Here is a 27,953-nt window from a genome sequence, read left to right on the forward strand (position 1 = left end):
AAACTTAAAATATTGCAGATGTGATCGTGATAAAACATAGCCAAAGCCTTTTCACTAACATTGAACGAGGACAGTCTTCTCAGTAATCGTAATCTTTGCTGCAAAATTGGAAGATTATGGTTCAGTGTTTTATGTATAATTGCTACTTTACTTTTAAGTCTTCTATCCTTAAGGCTTTCTAAATTTAGTGATTTTACTAAAGGTGTTACTCTAGTCAAATGTGAGTCTGTAAATCTATTTTGTGTCTGTTCCAGTTTCTTAATGTTTTCTTGAGTTGAGGGGTCCCAAACAGAGAATGCATATTCTGTTACTGGCCAAACCAAGGTTAAATAACATTTTAGTTACATGTTCTTATTTGATTTATAGAAATTTCTTGTCAGGGTAGAAGCTAGCTTGAAGCTAGAGCCACAGAGAAAGTTGGGGCTGTCACAAATTGGTGCTGACAGGGGTGTCAGAGTATCAGGCGAAAAGTTCATGTCACCTGGTGCTAGAGCCTCGTCGTGGCTTGACTAATGGCGTGCCTTGACGTTCTTCATTCAAGGTTAACAACTCGGCAGGTTCATCGAGGCTTGACAAAGATCAGAAGACAAATGAAAGCTTGATCTTGCAAGATTTAGCCTAACTTTTGAACAGCAGATGTATCATTTACTGAAGTAAAATCTTCACATTGCTTTGAAGTGTGTTGCTTAAATTAGTACTGAAAAAATCTTAACATGGACATCTGGAGCCATGAGTATATAGAGGGACATAATTTTGTTTGAAGAACGTCTGTAAATGATAATGCAATCTATGTAGATAATGTGTCTGAGATAGCGAAGATTACCCACGTTTATGTCCTCTTTAGCCAGGCCCTTTTGAGTGTTAGGGTGCAACCCGGTTAGAACAGTGTAGAGACTCAAAGTACTGTTCAACAAACATGTTTTCTATCCTGCATGGGTCCCGGGAATTGCTTCTCAGCCTCAACGTGGACCCCGGTTGGAAGCAGTCCAATAATAGGAATTACAAAGGAACCCGATCTGCTTGGATCCTTCCCAAAACAGGGCGATGGAGAGGACATTTCATTGACCCAGAATTTCAAGAGTCTTCGACTCAACTCTTACAAAGAAACAAAAGAATTCTAGATGGAGACGACCGCATGCAAACTGCCATCTATTTCCTAGCAAGTTTTAAGGAAGACATTGTGACAAAATGACAGCGTCAACTTGCAGTCCCTGGCATAGAAGAAAGCACAAAGCAGCTGTTTAAAATGCGGAAAGATATCGTTCAAATGTATTTGTTGTATCCAAAAGAACCTGTTCGTTTAAAGTAGAGTCTATTCGTTATTAGTTTTTAATTGACAAAAAGTATATGATGTCGAAGTAATTTAAGGTTTTTGTGTCTGTCTGTGTGTGTTTTCATGTCAAACTTCTAAAAGTAAAAAATGTTGGTTTATGATTTAAAAGAAAATATAGATGTGCTTGAATTAATCTATTGAATTCTGTCCTATAAAAAAATCTTTTTGGGTTTGAAGGAGTTATTTTATTTTACTTTCTTTATTTATTCATATCACGAGACAAAAAACTAGTTTTCATTTTTTTTAAAATGGCGAACGTTTTCTATTGACTAAAATCATTCAAATAACAAGCCAAATATTTTTTAAAAATCCTTTTATTGAAAAAAAAATCATATCTGCACTTACAACTATAGTCCTATCACTTAACAATGTAGAGGTTATTTCCCCTTTTCAAAATCTAATAAACAAATAATTACCAATAATTAAATGACTAGCTTGTTTATTTTTTTTATTGATTCATGTATGTTGGTTACAATAAATAATTGATTAAAGTTTCAAATTAATCCGAAAATGGTTCGGAGGAAATAACATATACAATTACTCAAGGGGACAAACCAGACGCATTTAACCATATCTGTGAATACCGAAGGACTTATTTCCCTTGTTGTATCAAACAAAATAATTAAGAATCATTAATTAATTGACTAATTGGTTAATTGTTTTATTTATTCATGTATTGTCTACTCCAATGAATAATTGTGCAAAGTTTTAACTTAATCCGAAAATGTGTGCGTGAGAAATAACATGTTCAAACTTTTTACCAAACAGACAGAAAGACAGAGTGAGATGATATAAGCTTAGAAATAACGTGTACAAAATATGTACCAGACAGACAAACAGAAAGATCGACAGACAGAGTGAGTTGATATAAGCTTTGTAAAAATTAGGGGCCCACGGATGACACACTTTCGTGGCCTTTTATTTTTCCGGTTCACATTTTACGTTTACCAAATGATTACGTCATTAATCCAATGTTAAAATACAAGTTTTCATTTTAAATCCTGACCACACAGCACACGATACATCAACGACAAGAATTGGTCTGTCTGTCGTCTGTCGTCTGATCTTATACAATAATGGATGGGTGCAAGAAAAATATGCACGTAAAGGTATGGCCCTGACCTCCTCTCAATCCACTGCCACACACTGCCACTAAATCAATCTTGGATACATAGTGGGAGTGTATGGGGGAAACAGTGGCAGAATGTAGATACCACAATGGGGGGAACAGATGGGGGGAACAGTGGCAGAATGTAGATACCACAATGGGGGGAACAGATGGGGGGAACAGTGGCAGAATGTAGATACCACAATGGGGGGAACAGTGGCAGAAAGTAGATACCACAATGGGGGGAACAGTGGCAGAAAGTAGATACCACAATGGGGGGAACAGTGGCAGAATGTAGATACCACAATGGGGGGAACAGTGGCAGAATGTAGATACCACAATGGGGGGAACAGTGGCAGAATGTAGATACCACAATGGGGGGAACAGTGGCAGAAAGTAGATGCCACAATGGGGGGAACAGTGGCAGAATGTAGATACCACAATGGGGGGAACAGTGGCAGAAAGTAGATGCCACAATGGGGGGAACAGTGGCAGAATGTAGATACCACAATGGGGGGAACAGTGGCAGAAAGTAGATGCCACAATGGGGGGAACAGTGGCAGAATGTAGATACCACAATGGGGGGAACAGTGGCAGAAAGTAGATGCCACAATGGGGGGAACAGTGGCAGAATGTAGATACCACAATGGGGGGAACAGTGGCAGAAAGTAGATGCCACAATGGGGGGAACAGTGGCAGAATGTAGATACCACAATGGGGGGAACAGTGGCAGAAAGTAGATGCCACAATGGGGGGAACAGTGGCAGAATGTAGATACCACAATGGGGGGAACAGTGGCAGAAAGTAGATGCCACAATGGGGAGAACAGTGGCAGAAAGTAGATGCCACAATGGGGGGAACAGTGGCAGAAAGTAGATGCCACAATGGGGGGAACAGTGGCAGAATGTAGATACCACAATGGGGGGAACAGTGGCAGAAAGTAGATGCCACAATGGGGGGAACAGTGGCAGAATGTAGATACCACAATGGGGGGAACAGTGGCAGAATGTAGATACCACAATGGGGGGAACAGTGGCAGAATGTAGATACCACAATGGGGGGAACAGTGGCAGAAAGTAGATGCCACAATGGGGGGAACAGTGGCAGAATGTAGATACCACAATGGGGGGAACAGTGGCAGAATGTAGATACCACAATGGGGGGAACAGTGGCAGAATGTAGATACCACAATGGGGGGAACAGATGGGGGAAACAGTGGCAGAAAGTAGATACCACAATGGGGGGAACAGATGGGGGGAACAGTGGCAGAATGTAGATACCACAATGGGGGGAACAGTGGCAGAATGTAGATACCACAATGGGGGGAACAGTGGCAGAAAGTAGATACCACAATGGGGGGAACAGATGGGGGAACAGTGTCAGAAAGTAGATACCACAATGGGGGGAACAGATGGGGGAACAGTGGCAGAAAGTAGATACCACAATGCGGTAAAGGGGAACAGATGTGGGCGAGGGATAAAAAAACTCAAAAGAAACCCAGTACAGTTGTTTTTTTTCAAATTTAGTCTGTCCCGTTTAGATCTCGTAAACTAGAAGAGATATTGAAAATCCGACTTCACAATATTTTAGACAATATTTTAGACCATTCAAAGTTCTGATGCAACGGCTACTTTTTTTTTCCTGAAAGCGAAAATTCTAATTTTTAAAATCAATTATGCAAGCAGTTTTTTATAAGAAAAAGCTAATTAGTATGCATTATATGTTAGACCTAATTTAAGACGAATAGTAATCTTATAAACATTATTTTTGTGCACATTTTTTCTATATAGCGGAAATCTTTTTTTTTTTTTTAGGATTCGCATACGAGATTGAGCCTTTTCAAAACAATTAACTTATTTAGTTCGAACCGAGGGTCCCGGGTTCGAATCCTGGTGAAGACTGGGATTTTCAACTTCTGAGTCTACCCAGCTCTAATGGGTACCTGACATTAGTTGGGGAAAAGCAAAGGCGGTTGGTCGTTGTGCTGGCTACATGACACCCTCGTTAACCGTAGGCCACAAAAACAGATTAACTTTACATCATCTGCCCTATAGACCACAAACTAGTTAGGCCAGGTTCACATCTAACTTTACATTCACTTTCACGTATCCTTTGATCTGCGGGACGATTGGGGCACTACACAAGATCTGTTAACCTTCTTTCTCCATTCTTATCTCTCATTTGTCTTTGATATAATTTCATTCGGATGTTCTTTCTGAAAATATTGAAGCCTACCTGGGTGGACCACTGGTCGTGCGGTTTGCGCGCTGGACTGTCGTTTGGATTTATCGACGATCGAAGGTTCAAACCCTGCCTGCTCCAATCCCCTGTCGTCCTGCGGGAGGTTTGGACTAGGAAGTAAACTATCTTCAACTCTGAAGGATTATCCGAATTATGTAAAACATTTTACTTCGGGGGCCGATTTTGAGTTTGTGTTTCCACACAAACTGTCTTTTGTAACCTTGTTTATATTATCAAAAATATCTACAATAACAAAGTTCCCCCAAACCCTTTCTAAACATGAAATTATTAATAAGCAGAAAAATTTTTGAACAACTGTTATTTAAATATAATGAATATTTTATTTTATCAAGTGTCTTGGAAATCTACATCACAATATTAACAACGGCCAATGGGTCATAACAGCCCCCCTCAACATCTCTGCTTGATTAATTAATAGTGGAGGTTTGGTTCCAATGTACGGTTTGTATTTATTTTGTTTTAGTTTTGTCTTGGTGTTTCACGTGAAAAGAAATTTCTATGGCCCCTTGAGAAAAATTGGCCATTAATGCTGGTCCTCATTGAGCTGCATCTAATCATCCTAATTTTTTTGTTTGTTTTTAGTTTATCAGGAGAGATTCACTGTTAGCTAATGTCCGCATCAGGAGATATTCACTGTTAGCTAATGTCCGCATCAGGAGAGATTTCACGTTAGTTATGTCCACATCAGGAGAGATTCACTGTTAGCTAATGTCCGCATCAGGAGAGATTCACTATTAGCTAATGTCCGCATCAGGAGATATTCACTGTTAGCTAATGTCCGCATCAGGAGAGATTCACTATTAGCTAATGTCTGCATCAGGAGATATTCACTGTTAGCTAATGTCCGCATCAGGAGAGATTCACTATTAGCTAATGTCCGCATCAGGAGATATTCACTGTTAGCTAATGTCCGCATCAGGAGAGATTTCACGTTAGTTATGTCCACATCAGGAGAGATTCACTGTTAGCTAATGTCCGCATCAGGAGATATTCACTGTTAGCTAATGTCCGCATCAGGAGAGATTCACTATTAGCTAATGTCCGCATCAGGAGATATTCACTGTTAGCTAATGTCCGCATCAGGAGAGATTCACTATTAGCTAATGTCCGCATCAGGAGATATTCACTGTTAGCTAATGTCCGCATCAGGAGAGATTTCACGTTAGTTATGTCCACATCAGGGAGGTTTCATGTTAGCAATGTCCACATTAGGCAATATTTCCAGTCAGCTTATGTCCACATTAGGGAGATTTCCTGTTAGCTAATGTCACATCAGGGAGATTTCCTGTTAGCTAATGTCACATCAAGGAGATTTCCTGTTAGCTAATGTTACATCAGTGGAGATTTCCCGTCAGCTAATGTCACATCTTGGAAGATTCATTGTAAGCTAATGTCTACATCAGGGGAGATTCACTGTAGGCCTACGCTTATGTCTACATTAGGGGAGATTCACTGTGAGCTAATATCACATCAGTGGAGATTTACTGTAAGCTAATGTCACATCAGTGGAGATTTACTGTAAGCTAATGTCACATCAGTGGAGATTTACTGTAAGCTAATGTCACATCTGGGAAAAGTCACTGTACGCATATGTCTACATTAGGGAAGATTCACTGTGAGCTAATGTCTACATCAGGGTAGATTCACTATGAGCTAATGTCTACATTAGGGGAGATTCACTGTGAGCTAATGTCTACATTATTGGAGATTCACTGTAACCCTGTAAGCTAATGTCACATTAGAAGAGATCATTGTAAGCTAATTTCTACATCAGGGAAGATTCACTGTAAGCTAAAACTTAACACTTTCATCTCAACTTTTTAACAAACAATGAAATATTTCTCTTAAGCCACGTGCTCAAGCGATTACTTTCAGTGGTCATATGTTGTCAGTCGCCTCTGGATTTGATGGGATTTACTCAGATTAACTTTTAAGCCATTTTCGGTACGACAAAGAGCTGTGACCTGTAGTTCCGAGTTACTGAATGACCGCTTCAGACCAGTGAACAGGGGACGTTTATGAATTTATTGCGCCAAAGATAGTCATGTCACGAGACAGCCGACCTTTTTTTTTAACTCTTGGAGTCCATGTATCTCAAGAAATGTTTTTTACGTTGAACATCTAAGCTCTGCAGTGAAGATAGTAAGGGTTAAAGGTGGGTTTTTTTTAAAACAACTAAATAAAGTTATTTGAAAGACTTTATCAGATGTTTAAATATTCAACAAGTTATGAACACCCTCCAGTAGTTTCAACATTCACACAGTAAACTTTTTATTACAATCGATCTATGGATTTTATTTCTAAAGCTAATAACACACACACATACATACGTATATATCTATATATTTAAATTTATATTTAAACCAAAATTGGCCGAGTCGAGATCTGGCCATCCTATGCGCTTTACAATGAATGGCCAATGCGCGAAACGGCCTGCCAGATCGCGATTTAGCCTGTCAGTTCGATGATTGGCCAAAGTTATTGTATCGGGTGTAGCATTGGCCTTCGATCAATAATTGTAGAGTCGGTACGAAGTATACATAAGAACTGTAATATATATTACGTCCAGAACCCGAAGTGTTGCTAGTTCACAAAGTAGCCAGCCATTTCGAAGCATTTTGGCTAATACCGGATGAACTTAGAATTAGAAGTGTTTATTCTACTTTGGCTGGCCACTTTGCGAAATGTCATGAAATCCCTGGCCAATACCCGATGTGTCCTCTAAGTGGTGCAGTAGCAGATAACACCCACCGGAAGCCACAATGCCCACAGTCCTTAAATTACTAGCACATAATATTGGTCTACAACTTAAATAGCAAATAGCAAATAATCAAACCAATATTTCATTTTTTTTAAATTAAAGCTACTCTAATACTTGATGATTACGATCTAGTGTCATTTAAGGTAAGGGGGTAAATGGGCCTTGACTCCAGACACACACATATACAATTTTTATCTTTGTCTTTTAATTTTCTTTAGGCGGCAAATCCTTCAATATGATTGATGATCCAATGTCGGGCCTTTGAGGTCATATTTAAGGGTCATCCCCCATAGTGTCACAGTGTTCCTCCAGTCGAGCAACACAACACACGGGTGAGTGAGAGTCTATCTGGGGATTTTGTAGTTGAAATCTATATTCTTTTAAGTAACTTACAAAGCAGCTTCGAACATGTTATATAGTTTGTATTGCTGTTTCCACCCCACAGGTTTCTAAGGATATATGCTACATATTAAAGATATAGATAGTAGAAATATGAAAGGGAATCACAAAAAGAAAAATTGAATATTAGTCAATGGTCATATCGTAAGTTAGTCACGTGATACTAGTTGGTTAGTTAAAAAGTTTTTTAGAAAGAGAATACTTTGAGTAATTTATTTCTCTAGTTCTTGCATTCAAAGCAAAAAAAATAATAATTAAAAAAATGCTTTAAAAAAAAGCTTATATAACGGGAAATAACCATACAATTACTACCATATTGATCACTACTGCAAGATTAAGCTCTATTTTTCTAAAGCGAACAAAATTAATTAATTTCCACCAAATAAATAATTAAACGGTTAATTTTTCGATTAATTCATGTTTTGTCTTTAACCATGAATAATAGAGCAAAGTTTTAACTTTGTCCGAGAATGGGAAGTGGGAGAAATAGCATGTACTAAATAGGTACTAGAAAGTGAATTGATTTAGGGCTGCCTGGTCGTGCATTTTGCGCGCTGGACTGTCGTTCGGACTTATCGATGGTTCCGGGCTCAAACCCTGCCTGCTCCCATCCCCCGTCGTCCTGCCGGAGGTTTGGACTAGAAAATAAATTATCTTCAACTATGAAGGAACATCCGAAAGATGTAAAACATTTTACAAACATATAATATTTGTAAATTTAAAAAAAAAGTAAAATTTGAAATAAAAAATTGATCCCTTCTTTATGTAATAATAATAATATTGTAGAATAAAACATTCCTATATTATTTCATTTTATCACAATATTAATGACTTTTACATATTTGATATAAATATTACAACACGTGAGTGACAAAATAGAAAGATATTTTCATAGACTTATATAGGCCTATATACTATATCTAGACTGGACATGGAGACTTTTTAGCACTGCAAAAAATGTGAAAATTTTTTAGAAAGTTGGATCAAGTAGTTAAAAGAAGTAGAGGCAATTTTTTTCAACCCTAACCTATGTAACATATAATTTAATTTTTAGATCTAGATCTAGTAAATGAACATCAAAAATAAGAGTACTCTCGTCTCATAATTATTATTTTGCAATTTTTAGATACATAATCTTCTTTATCAAAAGACTGAATGCAACACTAAATTGTGATTTTTTGTGTATTTTGTTGAAAAAAAAACTTGACTTCTTTGAACTACTTGACAAAACAACGCCTTGATCCAACTTTCTACACAACGTTCACGATCGATCAGTCGCGGATAAGAATTTATTTCCGGTTTCCAGTCCAGTAGTAGATTTAAGTCTATGGCTATTTCTTTCACTTGCGTTTTCAATTTTCATTTCAAAAGATTTTTTCCAGAAATCATGTTAGCATAATCTGTCTGTGCTATTTAAACTTTGGGGGCGAGGTGGCTGAGTGGTTAAGCATTTGGTTTCCGAACCTAGGGTAATTGGTTCGAATCTCGGTGATTTTAAGACGACCCCGAGTCTACCCAACTCTAACGGGTACTTGACTTTCGTTGGGGAAAGTAAAGGCGGCTGGTCGTTGTGCTGACCACATGAAACCCTGCTCGTTAACCGTTGGCCAAAGAAACAGATGACCTTAGCATCATCTGCCCTGTAGACCGCAAGGTCTGGGAACGTTTTCTTGTTTACTTTATGTACACTTTAAGCCAAGAAAGTCTTTAGTGTTCACAGTCTTAGTTGAAGTACATTGTATTTCTGTATGTGGAAATGTTTGTTGTAGACATGTAGATTGTATTTATATTTGTGTGCATGTATGTTTACTCTAACTTTTTTCCCCCACAGACAAGGCAAATTTGCAGACGTCCAAAAATGTTTCAAATGGCCTTGACCTTTGTTATTTTCACCCTCGGCGTGGTAGTTCCATCAAGTTATGGAGGTAAGTGGAGGAACCAAGTGGAATGTCTTAGAACATTAACTATGTTTTCTTTTTCATAAGAGAATTTAGGCAGCTTGTTTGTTTATTTATTGATCTGATCATATAGAGCTAGTCGACCGAGAATATTCAATACAAGTGTTGGATATAATGCTATGCTGTGATTACGTTTTTTGTCTAGTTCTACTTGTGAATCATTATTATTATTATAGCTTTTATATAGCGCTACTTTCATGTTTATACCATGCTCAGAGCGGCTTTGGTCCAATCTCTTTTGTGGACCAGTGGGGGGGGAGGGAGTTGGTTTTCCGTGCTGCCTTTAGGCAATCAGCCCATAAATAATGATGCAGGCACACTGTGATGGTACACTGAGGTGGTACAATGAGTGCATTTACATTAGCATTCGGGCCAATTCGGGGTGAAAGGATTCAGACTGATAGATCGAAGTTTTCACTTAGACCAAAATTTTGTTGATAGACTTCCGGTCAGAAGAAATGCCATTTTAGATTTATTTGTTCAAAGTGTGTGTGGCATTTTACGTCTCGTGAAACGATCTTTTCCCTTTACTACTTGTGTGACTCAAGAGGCCAATCCTGGATACACAGCTGCGGTCGCAGGTTAGGTTTCTGTAATCACCAGGGGCTGTTGCACTTTCACCCTTCTTTCTACTTCTGGTGTGTACGCCATCTGCCATCCGGGACAATTCCTTTATGATTGCTCTCCATGTTGATCTATTCAGTGTCTCTTTTTACCACCTACTTGTGTTAGAGACTTAGCTGAAACCTTAGAAAAAATATTATCTACCTATCTATCTATCTATCTATCTATCTATCTATCTATCTATCTATCTATCTATCTATCTATCTATCTATCTATCTATCTATCTATCTATCTATATATATATATATATATATATATATATAAACAGAGCTTTTTTGGTGACGATACGCACTGGTACGGCGTAACGACACCTTTTTGAAAAAAAAGTATTACTTTTCTTGTATTTTAACGAATATTATTATATTTTAGTAGTTAAAAGTTAGGCAATCAACTACTGAATACCGGCACCTAATCACTGAGTACTGGCCTGGCACCCTATTTATTTTACATAAATTTTGTTACAATTATAATAGAATAATTGAAATAGGAAAGCGTTTATATCATGTAATGATCATTTGCATTCGAAGATTCAAAAAAGTATGCATTGTTGTTCATTTTTGTTTCGCCATCTTATTTTACAGGTTTGATTCCACCAGGCTTTGGCAAACCATTTTTTCCTCATGGGCCTTTTCCAGGTGGCCCAGGTCCTCGATTTAGGCCTGGCGGTCCACCTTTCGGACCCATTGGCCCAATAGGTCCCATTGTTCCAATTGGGCCTATAGTTTTTCCTATTAGGCCACCTATTCCTCCTCCAATTGTAGGACCAATCATCAAGCCTATAGTTATTAAAGGTAAGGAATCATGTTTAAACCATGGAATACAATTTACTGGAAGGCATGTTAGAGAAAGGTAAAACCTTCAGACCTTTCGATCTGGAGGGGGAAGGGGGAAAGCTCATCTCTTTCTATGGCCGAGGGTTAACTATGGCGTTATGTTGCTAGAGTGAATGGACCCCCCCCCCCGCATCACTTTCTAGAGAACTTTTTAACCAAGTGTGTTGGAATAAATCGCTCCAGTTGCATACAAAGTGTCTACCAAGCAGTGTTTTTTTCACGTCTTACCACACTTTTATTGAAAGAACATTCAGATTGCTCTGTTTTTCGTATTAAACAATTCTTATTTCAGTTATACGACAAAAATACATTCCAAGGGCATGTACTTTGGACTAACATACATTATAAAGTAGGGGAACTCCCAATTACAACTGCGTTTAATGACAACTACGTTTAATGACAACTACGTAAAATGACAACTACGTTTAATGACAAGTACGTTTAATGACAAGTACGTTTAATGACAAGTACCTTTAATGACAACTTAATTTAATGACAACTACGTTTAATGACAACTGCGTTTAATGACAACTGCGTTTAATGACAACTGCGTTTAATGACAACTACGTTTAAGAGGATTAAGAGCATAGTCTCTAAGCCAAGATTCTCGATCTAATACCGGCTAAGGCAGTGACATTTAATCCGAATGTTTAACTCTTTGCTGTCTGTAAGTCGGTGCAATGAGATATTTTGTGAGAGAATCTATTTATAGCTTTTCATTGAATGAGTCTTTGAATTAGTAAATATGTGTATAGATCTTTTTGCCTAAACTTGTAGTATATTTATAAAAAAAACAAACAACTTTTTGACTTTTATTTTTCAGAAATTCCATTTGTAAACCAGCATATAACAGACATTGCTCAACCATTCCGTAAGACAAATTTATCCATTTATTTGTAATTATATTTTGTTGGAGTCTAAGAGTGGTGGGGATAATGAGTAGGAGTCGCCATGATTGGTACGCGGCATGCGAAGCAGGACGTTTGCGCACCGCTGTTTTAGTGCCGGACAGTTCGGTGTTACACCTTTTAGACACGTTAAATTTAATTCGTATTGAAAAAGAATGATACAATCAAAGTTTGTATGTGCATTTGCGTTGATAATATTTATGTGAAGAACAGACATTTTTTTTTATAAAGTTTAAATCACTCTTTCTGTCTGTCTGGCTTTTACACGTTATTTCTTCCACACCCAATCTCGGATCAAGTGGAAAATTTGAACAACTATTTTTTAAGGAGACAAAACCCAACAAATTTAGACATAGCTGTGAAAACTGAAGGATTAGCTTTCCTTGTTGGTATCAAACAAAATAATTAATTACTAGTAATTGTAAATGAAGTTAAATGGTGTAGTGTTGAAGAATGCGAATGTCGTGGAATGCTGGGTTCGTGCTTCCTACTCTTGACACGTGACAAATATAGACACTACAAACTGACTTAAGTCAGTTTCAACAGACAAATATAAAGTTTATTTTACAACATAATAATACTGCACTCCTTGCTAGTACTGCAAGTCAAGAAATAATAAACAATCCTATCCGCATAACAGCGGTATCAAATATATCCAATACGTTAAACTCTTTAGAGTATATTACAAATCACGTCCGCATCTCAGCGGGCAACACTGTGCAGAATAATACCGATTAACAACTATAAATACATATCTCAAAAAGACCACTGGCATCAACTGCCTAAAAGATAAATCTTAACTCAGAGTTACAACTCGACTAACAGAGTATGCATAACTGCCTCGTACAGAGGATGGCACTCGACTGACTTTACTTGACTGAACTCGTCAACTTTATTCATTCTACTTCCTGTTTTCTAGATCAGGAATTCCACGTGTCTTTTAAACTCTTAACATGACATTAGATCAGGCAATGTCAACTGAGACTGTGACAGTAATTAACTGACAAATCGGTTCATTGATTCATGTCTTGTCTATGCCAATGAATAATTGTGCAAAGTTTCAACTTGATCCGAGATTGGGTGTGGGAGAAATAACGTGTACAAACTTTTTACCAGACAGATAAACAGACAGAGTGAGATAATGTAAGCTTGTAAAAAAAAACTGATGGATGTCATCTTGTGAGTTTCGCACACCTCGCTTATTATTTCAGAGAAAAAGCATGTCAATATGTACACATCTGACCCCGTAGTTTGCAATATTAACTCATGACATTTTCCAGACCTAATTTTTAAACTTTTTTCTTAGATGGGGTGTGAGGAATAGGAAAAATTATAGTATATAAATAAAATAAGATAAATTATGGCTTTTATATAGCGCTACTTTCTTGCTTATAGCATGCTCAGAGCGCTTTGGTCCAATCTCAGTTGTGGACCAGTGGGGGGGGGGGGGGGTATCTAGGAGAAGGTTTTTCCGTGCTGCCTTCAGGCGCTTAGTAAACACAACTCTGCCCGAGTCGGGTGTCGAACCTCGAGTCCCCTTCATAGATAGCCTAGCCAAGTTCAAGCGCATTTAGCCTCTCGACCATATATGCCTATATCCCAGAGTTTCCCAGCCTCGGAACATTACTATTCTATTTAGTATAACTTAGTGTTCAACGAACTATTTGACTAATTAAGTTGTAGGCCTACACGCGAAATAATTCCTAACTAAAAGCAGAAATTAAAACAGACATTGATTTTATTTGCTCTTTTTGGTAACGTAAAAAATAGTAATAAATAAATCTTACGGTATTTAGACATATGACGGCAAATGTGCGGTTCTTTCTCTTATTTAATCTGTCTTTTTTTTTTTTAATTTTAATATTTTGCTTGCTTGAATTATTGCCAGACGCTGAGGCAAAATTTAAAAATTTATCAAGCAGCTTCTTATAAAGATTTTAAAAGTCGATGTGTGGTCATCAGAAATGAGCACGAGACCTTTGGCCAAGACTTTGGTCTATCTCTGTACTTTCATTTCTAAGATCCGGCTTACATTCTTTAAACATTAAACAAAATACAGTGACAGTGAAGAAGAAGGGAAAGAGATATGAAGAAATGTGGAGACGATATAAGGAAACACAATAAAAAACAAAAAGACATTGGGAAAGATTTTCAAATAAATAGACAAATAGACAATGTCTAGAAGAAATAGACAAGTAAAGAATGTCTAGGCTAAAAAGACAAATAACTATGTCTAAGATGTCATATTGAAAGGTCAGAGTTGCCAACTAAACATTAAAAAAAGAGTTTTTGCTGCATGTGAAAGCGCTTAAAAATTAGATTTCACAGTGCTGAAAAAGCAGTATAATATTGTTGCAAACGTTTAAAAAAAAATACATAGCTTATCAAGACTTTCTATATCCTGTACACCAGATTCACCCAAAATCTAGATGAATATTCCATCATTGTGGATATCTTGGTTTCATTCTCCAATATTGTATTTAAATAAGCATAAGCCCTAAGTTTTTACTGACTGTTTACCTATAATTTTTTGATGCTTTAAATTGTTACACACTCCCTACAATACCTTAAATTTTGGATCTTTTATTTTTTTTAAAGACAACACCACTATATTTTCACTTTGGTTTTAGTATTAGTGTTTTAAGATGGCATTCTAATTGCTCTATCTCCTCCATATTTTTTATCCCCGCACGATCAAGTCAACTTTTTAGTTTAGTAATAGGGTTGTGGAGAGGACTATAATAAAAACAAAATCAACTCTTTTGGATGTTTCTATTGGTATCTACAAATGTAGGCCTATTTCATACTAAAATGTAAGTTTCTTGTACGAAATTTAAAGGCGCAAAGTCTAATTGTGTACACGGAACTCAACAAAGAGAGACAATTCAACTCCTACTACACAATAATATATGACACATTAGCATGGTCATGAGTTAACTCCCTTGTTTAATTTCATTGATTTTATATACTTTGTTAATTTTATTAACCTGTTTCACTTTTCTTTTTGTTTTTACAGCGTTCACTTCATACACAAGTAAGTAAAAATATCTTTTGTAACCTTTTAAAAATCCTTTTGACTAGCGAAGTTATGCATTTGTTGAACATCGTAATGTGCATAAATGTAGAGTTCAAAAACAATCGCAATTAAATTTTTAATTTTGTGATTGTTTGTTCTTCTAAAGTTATCCTCCTCGCAAGAAAAAAATACTCCTGTAATCATAATGGAAATAAAAAATATATGCTATTATTAGAAATGTTGCTATGGTAACCTTTAACACTGTCATCTGATAAAGTGTTTTGTCAATGTCAGATCCCGTGTATAGACTTATTGCAGCCATTGTGAATGTGTGACAAGAAAACATGGAAGGTTACTGTAACACTCCAAGTAACAGAAATGTAGGCCTCGTAGTGAATACAAAACATCTGTAATATATGAAGTCATATGTATGTCTGGTCATTACAAACTGGACATTATAAATCCTAGGTCACGTGAACGTTTCACTGACGGCAAGTAGATGACTTTGTTGTATTCACCATAAATATAAAAATAACAGAAAGAAAGACAGAGACGGAAATTTTAATATTGTTTTTATTATTATATTAACTTTTTTATGTCAAACATATTAAGCAATTTTAATTTATATTCAAAAGTGACCTTCCACTCTCCAATACCCCGTGTCCGAATGGGCACGCACGAATACTTTTGAGTTGATGTGAGTCAGATGTTAGGCTAAGTTTTGTTCACTTTTGCGTCACTCTCCGGTAACCTTTTCGTACCAACGCGTGCAACCTCATAAACAAAATTCCAAGGAATTTGATGTATGTGACGTCCTTAAGCCGTCCCTCCAGAAATAAGATGACTGTCCAGCAGTGTCAACTTTCATCTTTGTGACTTCACGCTTCTGTCAATCGGATGTGCCAGTCATTTCCGTTACATTAATCCTACATAATCCACTGACGCTAGTTCAGTAATTGATGGCATACAGTACATAACTTTGTTAAAACATTTTGTCTTCAATATGTGGAAACAACATTTTCTATCATGAAACGTCACACCATCGTCTTGTTGACGTTTTGTTTTGAAAGATCAACAGAAATCCACTACAAGACGCCATGATTATCACCAAGGGGAGTTTACGAGCATATAGCTCATTTCAAAACACACATTAGCTACATGTGCTTCGAATGTTCCTCACACATTAGTATCAGCCCGGATCACCTCTTTTCTATTGTGTTTAGTGTGCTCTAGACACGAGTTTAATGCTTTCCTACAGCTCATAAAGCAGAAAAACGAATGCCCCCGGGACTACATCTCTGACCTTCAGGCGGAGTTTTACAACATTCCCCCATGCCTTCTTGCTGGTTGAGACGCGACAGGAAATTATTTTGTCTGAAAGTGTCAGAAGCAGTTGTGTTACTAAGGGGTGCACCGGGTGACACCCACCCTAGTGACGCCACTAATAAGAAGTAAAAGTTGGAGAAACACTGAAGTCTGGAGTTTTTTTTTGAATATATATATATATATGTTCGGTGTTTAATGTTTTAGAGCTGCCGCATTAGGCATCAAATACCCTAGATATCTCACTGTAACACATTATACATGTAACAGATTATGTATGCCAACTTTTCTTTCAGCTCCATATGGAGGGCCTACAATTATCGACAACACAAAAGGAGTTCCCATTCCTATAGTAGGAGGTGGAGGTGAGACTCTATGTTTGTACTCGCATTTCTTACTCTTGAATACTTCGCAGGATAGAAATAAAGGCACTAGAACTCAAACAATAAATTGATAAGTTAATAAATAATTAGCTTCAACAAAATTCTCTGGGTTCAATGATACAGTATAATAGAAGTCTATTTGTCGAAAGATCTTAGTTCTAAAGTCACTGCGTCTACTAATGTCTTCTACGTTTTATTGTGTCAGGTAACATTGATGTTGGAGCTTCGGGTGAGTAGTGGGACAAATACATGTCAGTATCTTCACATAGCTAGGCCTAGTAACGTCTGTAATATATAAGAGAAAATAAGATACCAAACTTGTATCATTTCATCTTGCGTTATTAAGTATTCGTTTTCAAAGACGATAATGTTAAGTGTCCATAACAGTAATGATATGTGCTTATTCCTTCATTTATCTTTCATGTTCTATGTATCTATCTATTTATCTATCTATCTATCTATCTATTTATCTATCTATATCTATCTATCTATCTGTCTAATCTCTCTAAGTACTTGCGTCTTGATTCTCTTTAGCCTCAGCCTCTGCCTCAGCCTCAGCAATCGATGGTTACGCAGGCGCCAGTGCTGCAGCGGCAGGTAATACTTTAAGATGTAGAACTAAGTCTAGTCTTTATCATTGAAGAGTGGCTCTGAAAAGTTTATAAAAGCAAATCAACAATATTTGTTATCTCCCTTCATTTTTTTTTTAAATCTACAACTCAGAAGATGAAGCTAGGCATTGGATCTCAATTGTATAACTATGCAGAATCAAACAGTTTGTTTTGTCTGACGTTTTTTTAAATTGATGTTTTTATTTTTCTCTTTTTATTTTGCAAACGAAAAGAGTAAATCTAAACTAAATCATTGTTTTTTTTTTTTTTTTGTTTGGTTTTACGAAACAGCCAGTGCTAGTGGCAGTGGAGGTCTTGGTGGTCTTGCTGCAGCTTCCGCAAGTGCTAGTGCTAGTGCTTCAGGTGGGTACAGTAGAGCAATGGAGAACTAAATACTAAGTTAGGAGTCATGTAAACAAACAGAATTCAAGTTTATTACATCGTAGTCCAAACCTTCTATAGGACGACTGGGATTGCAGGATTTGAACCTTAGACTACCGAGACGACAGCTCAGAGCTCATACCACACGACTAGGCAGCTATTCCAGTAGAATTTTTTTAAAATATCAATGTTATTAAACAGAATTTAAGTATTATAGAAAGACTCTCTCTCCTGATGAAAATACTTTTCAAAATTTTTTATTTTTATAAGTAAGAATTCAAATTGAAAGATGAGATATGATGTATATGTACAGGACCTATTACCTATTAAATTCTTATTAAAATTATTAAATTAACACAAAATGAAATTACGCACGTCTGTAGTTACTGTTCATCTATGGTCTGATTATTATTTACATGTACTTTATTCTTATAAACCATGTTGATGTTTCTAAAGGTGGTGGTTACGACATTCTGCCCAGTATTAGAGAAAAAGGAGTCGGTGAGTTGTGTTATTGTGTTTGTCAATGTGTTCACAGATTTATATAAAGTATGTGTAGAATATAAAATATACACAATACAACGAAGTAGGTGCACTTATATTTATATTTATTGATTTATCTATTTATTTATTTATAATTATGTGGCTTCTAAAAAGACTAAAGTTGATAAAGTAATTTGAATAGTCTATCACAACTTGGGGGTGATTGGACGCGACTGCTGAGAGGTTAAGCGCTTGAACCTGGGGTCCTGGGTTCGAATCTCGGTTAAGACTGAGATTTCGAATATCGGGGATTTTTAGGGCGCCACTGAGTCCACCCAACCCTGACTTTAGTTGGGAAAATAAAGGCGGTGGTCGTTGTGCTGGCCACGTGACACCCTGATCGTTAACCGTAGGCCAAAGTAACAGATGACCTTAGCATCATCTGCCCTGTAGGACTGAAAGAGGGGGACGTTACTTTTTACTTTAAAACTTCAAATTAAGTTTTAACCTTTAGACAAAAACTGGCACCCACCTGTCTGTGTGTGTGGGGGGGGGGGGAGTGAATAGAGATATGCGTTTGGGATGAGGGGAAGAGGTGGTATACGTTTGAGTACAACAAAATGAAGGTGCTAGGTACAAGGTAATCTATCTACTTAACGATTTCACTAGAAGTCAATTGCTAAATGATCACTAATAGATTGCTGCCTTGTGTAAACGTTGGCAAAGTCTTTTAGTTGTATAAGTTTATTTTTAGCACTAAATAGATCTTTCAGAAGCTCTAAAAAATAAATAAATACATAAATATGTGCAGAGAGACAGACAGACAGACAGACAGACAGACAGACAGATAGATAGATAGATAGATAGATAGATAGATAGATAGATAGATAGATAGATAGATAGATAGATAGATAGATAATATAAATATATATCTACTTCTTCAGTTATACAGAGTTTGGACACGTATGGACCAGTAGATGCAGGTTTGTCTATATTTAACGTAATGCGAGTCTGTAGCTAACTTCCACAGTACTTCTGCTTCATGATTAGGTCATCTGTGCTTGTGGCCTACGGCTAACGATGGTGTCAAGTGGCCAGCACAACGACCAATCGCCTTGACTTTCCCCAACTTATGTCATGTACCCATTAGAGCTGGGTGGGCTCAGGGGCGCTTTAAAATTCCCGAAATTCAAAATCCCAGTCTTCATCGAGATCCGAACCCAATACCCCAGGTTCGGAAGCCAAGCGCTTAAGCACTCGGCCACTGCGCCCTTGTGAGGTGGGCAGTTGAATAATGGAGGATTAAGAGTTGTATTTGTAAATGGAAGTCCATAGGTCTGGCGAGAAGCTGAATTATCAAATGTTCGTTGATGGAGGATATTTATGTACTTGTATAGGTTAATGTACATGGTAGCAGGAATTAGTTCACAATAAAGAAATTCCCCATTCCAAGTGTTGTACTTTATTCATTTAGTTGTAGCAATTCTCGGATAGTTTCAAAATCATCTAATAAACTATTCATATAGAAAACTCCTTTCGATACATTATTAACCTTTACACAATGCTCTTGAGGACAGGTATAATTGGATGCCCATCATGTTGCATATACTTGGTGTGGGCCGGATTGTATGGAAATGCCCGGGTCTATTTTGACACCCACTTTGCCCCTGCTTGTGTTCCTTTGACGTTCTGTCGTGTGTCTAGTTTATTTCAGGGTATCAATGATGTTATTGCATCAACTTCATCTGACATAGTTTTTTAAAGGATTTATTTGATAGCTTTTTATTTTTTAATCTTCTTTTTAGGATTCATTGGTTACGACAATGGCTATGGAGGATACGACAACGGCAACGGCGGTTACGACAATGGAAATGGCAGATATGACAATGGCAGATATGATAATGGCAATGGCAGATATGACAATGGCAGATATGATAATGGCAATGGCAGATATGACAATGGCAACGGCAGATATGACAATGGCAGATATGACAATGGCAACGGTAGATATGACAATGGCAACGGCAGATATGACAATGGCAATGGCAGATATGACAATGGCAATGGCAGATATGACAATGGCAATGGCAGATATGACAATGGCAATGGCAAATATGACAATGGTAACGGCAGATACGACAATGGCAATGGTAGATATGACAATGGCAACGGCAGATATGACAATGGCAACGGCAGATACGACAACGGCAACGGTAAATATGACAACGGCAACGGAAAGTATGACAACGGTTACGACAACGGACGCGGCAAGTATGGCCCCGGAAGCATCATCGTCAATGGTGACCTTGACCTGAAAGTTTCAGACAATGGTAAGAGAAACTCAGATTGAAATGTTATCATTTATTTCCTAATATATAATGCATATGATAATTTTATTTTTACTGTTTTGTTTGGACGTCTCTGGGTTGCCACCGCTAACTCTCTCCGAACTAGCTTCCAGGTGACACTGCTGTCTAGTGCCTTCTTCACGTTTATGTTTTAGTGCAAATATAAGAATCTCATTTTCTCATCTCAAATTAGCGCATGTTGTTTAGTGGATAAAGATGTTCAAACGAATGTTAACTTTTCTGTCGAGCGCGTTATCTACTATGCCATCTTCTTTGAAGAGTATCACAAATACATAAGTATCAAGCTATTTGGTGTATCCGGTGTAAAGTAATGTTGACAAGGTGTACACATTTTTATAACCGAATCATAATTCTCTTGCACTTTCTAAGTACTGTACAATAAAATACATATTCAAAAAGTAAACAAAAAACAACAACGGATAACCGAGAATAAACGTTAGTATCCAAATCTTCATTAAGGATATTTAAATTAAACTGTAGGCACAATGAGGTTTTATTTGTGTGTGGGCTCGTTTTCAACAAAGCGTATATGTCTGACTGTACACCCGACCCTCACCCAATCTCGGTTGAAGCAGAATTTTTGCCCAATTTTTTCTTTTACTAGACAAAACAAGAATCACTTTAAAAAAATGTAATCAATTTCTTAATTAAAACTATTGGTAACTATTTATTTTGTTTGATATCGAACAAGGAAAAACAATGTACTTGACTAATGTGTTGGTATAAGTTGCATTAGTCCTCTTTTTACTTTGTGTAGAGCGAAATAAGTGGTTGCTATAAAGTTTGAAACTAACAATAGATAATTGTAAAACCTTCTATTTTCATAAGCACACACCTGGCACTGTGGTTAGTATGTTGGTTCGAGGAGGCTTGAGCCCTCAAGTTTGAATTCAGGTCGTTCAACTTTTTATTTTATCACCCAAAATTATTTTTTTTAAAGAAAAAAAGTAATTGGCGAGTTCGAAATACAAAATTATTTATGAAATCTAACAATTCTTCCCCCCCCCCTGTATAACTTACATTCCTTTTGTTATTAATAACAATTGTTACTTCCAAATAAAACTTTGAATCGTTGACATAGTACGTGTGATCAAGACCTTTTTCTTCTGGGGGCATTATATATATCGCTAACTTTCAATTTCTTTCTCTTATTTTCTCTACGATTGAATTTTGTTGCTTAAAAAAGTTTATGTAGAAATCAAAGTTATCCTCTAAGGCCTTACAATATAAATACAATCTGTTTCTGTAGCAGACGGTTATCAGGACAACTTTCCCCCAACTAAAGTCAGGTATCCATTAGAGTTAGGAGGACCCAGGACGTCCTAAACATGCCGAAATTCAAATCCCAGCCTTCATTGGAATTCGAACCCGAGATCCCTCAGTTGGAAAACCAAGCACTTTGGTGTTTGGCCAACACGGCCGCGTAAAAAACGTAACTGGATATTAATGAACAGATAACTTTCATTAACTTTTAGTGTGAATTTATAAAGTATTTTCATTACTGTGATTAACTTTAAGCGTGGATTATAAAGTGTTTTCATTACTGTGATTAACTTTAAGCGTGAATTATAAAGTGTTTTCATCATTGTTGTGTTCATGTTGTTTACAAATTTAGCCCCAGGTCTGGGCGTGGCCTCTATTCCTGTCAAAGTGATTGACAGCCTGGTCAAGCGCAATGACAACGGTGGAAAAGGTGGTTACGACAACGGAAAATACGACAACGGTGGTCGCGATAATGGTGGCCGTGATAATGGAGGCCGTGACAATGGCGGCCGTGACAATGGTGGTCGTTACGACAATGGTGGTCGTTACGACAATGGCGGTCGCTACGACAATGGCGGACGCTATGACAACGGTGGTCGCTATGACAATGGAGGTCGCTATGACAACGGCGACAATGGAAAAATAATCAAGCGTAAGCATTTTTTGTTTCTTTTATTTATGCTATCACTTTAAAAAGTACTAGTTGGTCATTTACTAGGACACTTCGTAGCCAACCTAGTTGGCACTCAATGGCGTGAATCCTTCAAGAGACTAAGTATGACTTTATTCTGACTACAAAAGATCTAGAAATACACAATTGTTCAACAACTAGATAAGTTACTTTTAGATAAGTTACAACCACCAAAATTACAACTAGATAGGTTACGGCTAGATAAGTTACATTTAGATAAGATGTTATAATTACTTTTAGTGTATAACTAAGAGATTTGGCTCAGGGCTTTCTTAACATCTTTTGAAATGCATACATTCCCCCGAGATAATTACGTGTGCTATAAGTCCCATGCCTATTCACCTTCTCTTTGTTTCACTCTTCTCATTGGCTAATTTCAAACTAGAAACAACATACTTAGAGGTATGTAACTTTTGATTGGCTAATTTCAAACTAGAAACAACATACTTAGAGGTATGTAACTTTTGATTGGCTAATTTCAAACTAGAAACAACATACTTAGAGGTATGTGACTTTTGATTGGCTAATTTCAAACTAGAAACAACATACTTAGAGGTATGTAACTTTTGATTGGCTAATTTCAAACTAGAAACAACTTAGAGGTATGTAACTTTTGATTGGCTAATTTCAAACTAGAAACAACATACTTAGAGGTATGTGACTTTTGATTGGCTAATTTCAAACTAGAAACAACATACTTAGAGGTATGTAACTTTTGATTGGCTAATTTCAAACTAGAAACAACATAGAGGTATGTGACATTTGATTGGTTCATTTCAATCTAAAAACAACATACATAGAGGTATGTAACATTTGATTGACTCATTTCAATCTAGAAATCACATACTTAGAGGTATGTTTAACTGTTTCATAACCTCCACAGTTCCCGCTGACTCCAAACCTGCTGTTATTGGTATTGTTACAGAAGAAGAAAAAATCAAATTGAGAAGTAATACTTTTATATTATCTTATAAATAATCAAAAATATATTTTATATTAAGGAAAACCTTTTGGTTCATCAATTTTTTTTTTAGGTTTGAGAAATTATTGTTTCTATATTCTATACCCGGAAGAAAGGATTAAACTCATAGACTAGTATATACTACTCTAGACTGGAGATGGAGACTTTTTAACACTACAAAAAATTTGAAAATTTTTTAGAAAGTTGGATCAAGGTTTTGTAAAGTAGTTAAAAGAAGTAAAGTTGTTTTGTTTTTCAACCCTAACCTATGTAACATATAATTTAATTTTTAGATCTAGATCTAGTAATTGAACATCAAAAATAAGAGTACTCTCGTCTCATAATTATTATTTTGCAATTTTTAGATATATAATCAAGAAAGATCTAGGTAATCAATATATTTAAATGTACATAAGATGATATAAATCAACATGGATTATTTCGATCTAGGATTTTTGAAACATTATCTCAATGGAAACAAACAGGAAATGGCTTTGTTTCATTTATTTGCGTGAATATCCGAGAAATGATTTTGCATTATTTCTAAACTTTAAAAACTAAAGATCATTACTTTTCTATGAAAAAAGAATTTAGTTACATAAAAATCTATATATAGATAGATCTGTGAATAGATAAATCGGGGAAAAGAATTTATTTCCGGTTTCCAGTCTAGATATAATATATAAGTCTATGATTAAACTTTAATATTTAATAGGGAAATACATAAATCGCTTGAAAAGTTGCATAATTATTATTTTGCAATTTTTAGATACATAATCTAAAAAGATCTAGGTAATCAATCTATTTAAATGTACATAAGATGATTAAAATCAACAGACATGAATTATTTCGATCTAGGATTTTTGAAGCATTATCTCAAAAGAAACAAACAGGAAATGGCTTTGTTTCATATATTTGCGTGAATATCCGATAAATCATTTTGCATTATTTCTAAACTTTGAAAACTAAAGATCATTACTTTTCTAAGACAGAAAAGATTGATTGGGCGACTCCCCTTAGAACCTGAAAAAAAAGAGTTTACCTACATAAAAATCTATATATGTATAGGTCTGTGAATCGACCAACCGCGGATAAGAATTTACTTCTAGTTTCCAGTCTAGATACAATATATAAGTCTATATAAGTCTATGGTTTCAACATGAAAGGAGTTGGCAACAGTGAAGTTCAATTTAGCGTCCTCGAAATGAATTAGTTTATCGTTGAAATCTCCAATAACCTATTAAGCAAATTAAAATGTAAACAAAGTGCAGATTACTGTGTAAAATACTTAGTATGAAAATTTCTAATAGTTAACAGCTAGTCGATTATTCCTGACCATTACACATTCATCAAATAATCTTAAAAAGCAAATTATTTCCACTCTTTCCTGCACACATTTCGGTTGTTGTTGTTTTTATGATACTATTATCTAAATATTTAACATGTTCCAAATAGTTTACCAACATAATTTAACCATCAAACATTCAATGTCGATATTCTATCCATCAGCTTCACTCATACACAACACGCACAGGCGAGCACCTATTAAACTTTACCTGAACACAGATCAATTATTCGATAATTAACGTAGATCAATCAGTTGTTAGCTAAGCATATATCAATTAGCCGTTTGCCAAAATCAGATCAATCACTTGTCAGCTAAACATAGGTCAATTACTCATTTGCTTAATGATAGATTTTCTATTTATTAAATATAGATGACACTTTCAAAACACTCAGATCAAAATGGATCAGCCAATTTATTGAAGTATTCTATCAATACGAAAATTTGCCTATAAGTGTATAAACGCAAAGAGTGCGGTTTTAAACTGAATTTATTGAGTAAAAAAAACTGATATATTATTTTAAAACAAAAACCCTTCAATACAAACTAAAATTATTAGTAAATCCTTAGTCTCCCTCCCCCTCCCAGAACAGGAAATGAACACTTAACTATTTTTTTAGTGAAGAAATAGCGAAAACTAGGACTGACTTAACTATTTTTTTTCAGTGAAGAAATAGCGAAAACTAGGACTGACAACTATTTTTTTTTAGGGAAGAAATAGCAAAACTTGTACAATTCTGTTGTTGGAGTACACAAAGTTTTAAATAAATTGGTCCTTTAATTTTTCGCTGTCTATTTTATTATTTTTCAATTTCATTTGGGGCAACCAAATTCACTTTGCATAAGGCCTTCAACTATCTAAGACCGATCATGCCTGAAAAAACAAATACCCCAAATCAATGCAGGAAGTAATCTCACACTAATTCAATTTGTTTTCTGCTAGCTATAGACTCTTACTTTGTGACACATTTGTTTCCTACTAGCTATAGACTCTTACTTTGTGACACATTTGTTTCCTACTAGCTATAGACTCTTACTTTGTGACACATTGGTTTCCTACTAGCTATAGACTCTTACTTTGTGACACATTGGTTTCTTACTAGCTATAGACTCTTACTTTGTGACACATGTGTTTCCTACTAGCTATAGACTCTTACTTTGTGACACATTGGTTTCTTACTAGCTATAGACTCTTACTTTGTGACACATTTGTTTCCTACTAGCTATAGACTCTTACTTTGTGAAAATTTTTCTAATGTTTGCTTGTCGTTTCTATTGACAGTCTAAATATCATCTTGAGGGTGAAAATATTTAGGTAAGTGAAACCTTACTCATTCAAAATTATTGTGAATTGATTTTTACAAAGCTTATATCAACTTTCTCTGTGTCTGGTAAAACGTTTGTACATGTTATTTCTCCCACACACAATCTCTGATCAAGTGGAAATTTTCACATTTTCTAGTGCCTGAAAAAAAAACAAGAATCAATGTTTAAAAAAAAAATCTGTTAATTAGCTATTGGTTATTAATAATTTTGTTTGGTATACAACAAGGGAAAGAAATCGTACTTGACAGATGTGGTATTATAAGTTGAATTACTCCCCCTTAAGGAGGCTTGACCTCTGAGTGAACACGTTTTTGATGCGTTTAAAGCGATCAAGATAACTTCACCCAGATACCCCTCTTTTACTCCCTACCCTCCTTTCCCAATTGGTCCAGACAAATTATACGATCATAGCGCATTACAAATGTAATCACATCCAAAGTAATTGATACAATTACACTTAATATACCATCCAGTAAGAAGTTTGGACATTTCTGAAGCAATGTCTGAAATCCTAGCAATTTCCATGTCTGGGTACCTTTTCTTCCTAATAGCAACATTCTTAAATGTGTATTATATGATATAGGCTATCTAATAGGCCTATATAAATTAGATTGTAAGGAGTATGTATGTATGTATGTATGTATGTATGTGTGTCCCGCATAGAAATAAAAACCGTTTGACCAATCTTGATAAAACATCATAATTTTTCCTTAGATCATGCTGGAGATCGTAGTGTGTGTTTAACGTCCATCCCACAAGGCCCTAAAAATAAAAGATAATAATACCTGAATTTATCTCTGTTAAAGAACGAGCCTTTTAAACCAATCGGGTAAACCCGTTTTAATCTGTATGTTTTATATATGATATGAATATGTCGGCAAAACGGGTAAATCCATTTTCACACTCCACTTTTATTTTCGTAGCAAAATTTTTAAAAAAATGTGAAGGAAACATAGTTCTAAATCCAATCCTCTAGATCAGTAAACTAAGGCCCGCAGGCTGCGGGTCATATCCGGCTAATGTTTTTATGCAAATGAATTATGCGAGTGCTACAGAATTTCAACATATATGTGGGCTATATTAAGTAAGTTGTTGATTATATTGACGTGTGTGTGTATTCATTTAGGTGTGTAAATAATGCAGAGCATCACACATTCAATGGACACAGTGTGTCGGAAAATCCCGAAGTCGTGCAGCAAAGAGATCGGAGAATGTCGCGCGCCTGGAGGTAGTGTACAGAGGAACTTTATCCATAGCTGGGTTAATAAAGAAAATATGGTACAAATTGATCCTAATTGTTTGTTATTTTTATCCCTTTACAATCTTCTTTGGCATAATAGATAGAGTACAATTTAAATCCTGTTTGATTGTCTAACAAGAAAAGTTTGCATACGCATAGATCTAGGTATGTAGCTTCTGATAGTTCCGAGTGGGAGCATCGGTCCGCCGCCTGAAGGAGCAACGTTTCGTGACTGACCTTCATACAAATATGCGGAAGCCTATGCCACACATTACGTACTGTATCTGAGAGGAACTCCGGTTGGAAAGAGAGCAGGATGGACTAGTCCTCCCGTAGTGCTCTGGGAAGAAACTGGGCCGTACAGCAAAATGCCTC

At 36.2% G+C, this 27,953-nt stretch overlaps 1 protein-coding gene across 5 annotated transcripts; it reads left to right on the forward strand.

Moving 5' to 3' along the window:
- Positions 1–7,686: 7,686 nt before the first annotated feature.
- LOC106056204 (loricrin-like) lies at positions 7,687–27,627 on the forward strand. Of its 5 annotated transcripts, none has more exons than XM_056005818.1 (16): positions 7,687–7,796; positions 9,695–9,788; positions 11,027–11,236; positions 12,102–12,149; positions 15,203–15,220; positions 16,822–16,890; positions 17,114–17,137; positions 17,443–17,505; positions 17,811–17,882; positions 18,357–18,401; positions 19,328–19,366; positions 20,189–20,713; positions 22,368–22,667; positions 23,590–23,655; positions 26,295–26,327; positions 27,465–27,627. In XM_056005818.1, the coding sequence occupies exons 2-15, from the start codon at positions 9,722–9,724 to the stop codon at positions 26,297–26,299; spliced, it is 1,551 nt and encodes a 516-aa protein (XP_055861793.1). In that variant the 5' UTR covers positions 7,687–7,796; positions 9,695–9,721; the 3' UTR covers positions 26,300–26,327; positions 27,465–27,627. The 5 variants fall into 5 exon arrangements, with proteins under 5 accessions (XP_055861793.1, XP_055861797.1, XP_055861796.1 ...); XM_056005819.1 differs by lacking the exon at positions 7,687–7,796 and adding an exon at positions 7,983–8,007; XM_056005822.1 differs by lacking the exon at positions 23,590–23,655.
- The last annotated feature ends 326 nt before the right edge of the window (positions 27,628–27,953 follow it).

This window comes from Biomphalaria glabrata, chromosome 12 (genome assembly GCF_947242115.1).
Source record: "Biomphalaria glabrata chromosome 12, xgBioGlab47.1, whole genome shotgun sequence".
NCBI lineage: Eukaryota > Metazoa > Mollusca > Gastropoda > Planorbidae > Biomphalaria > Biomphalaria glabrata.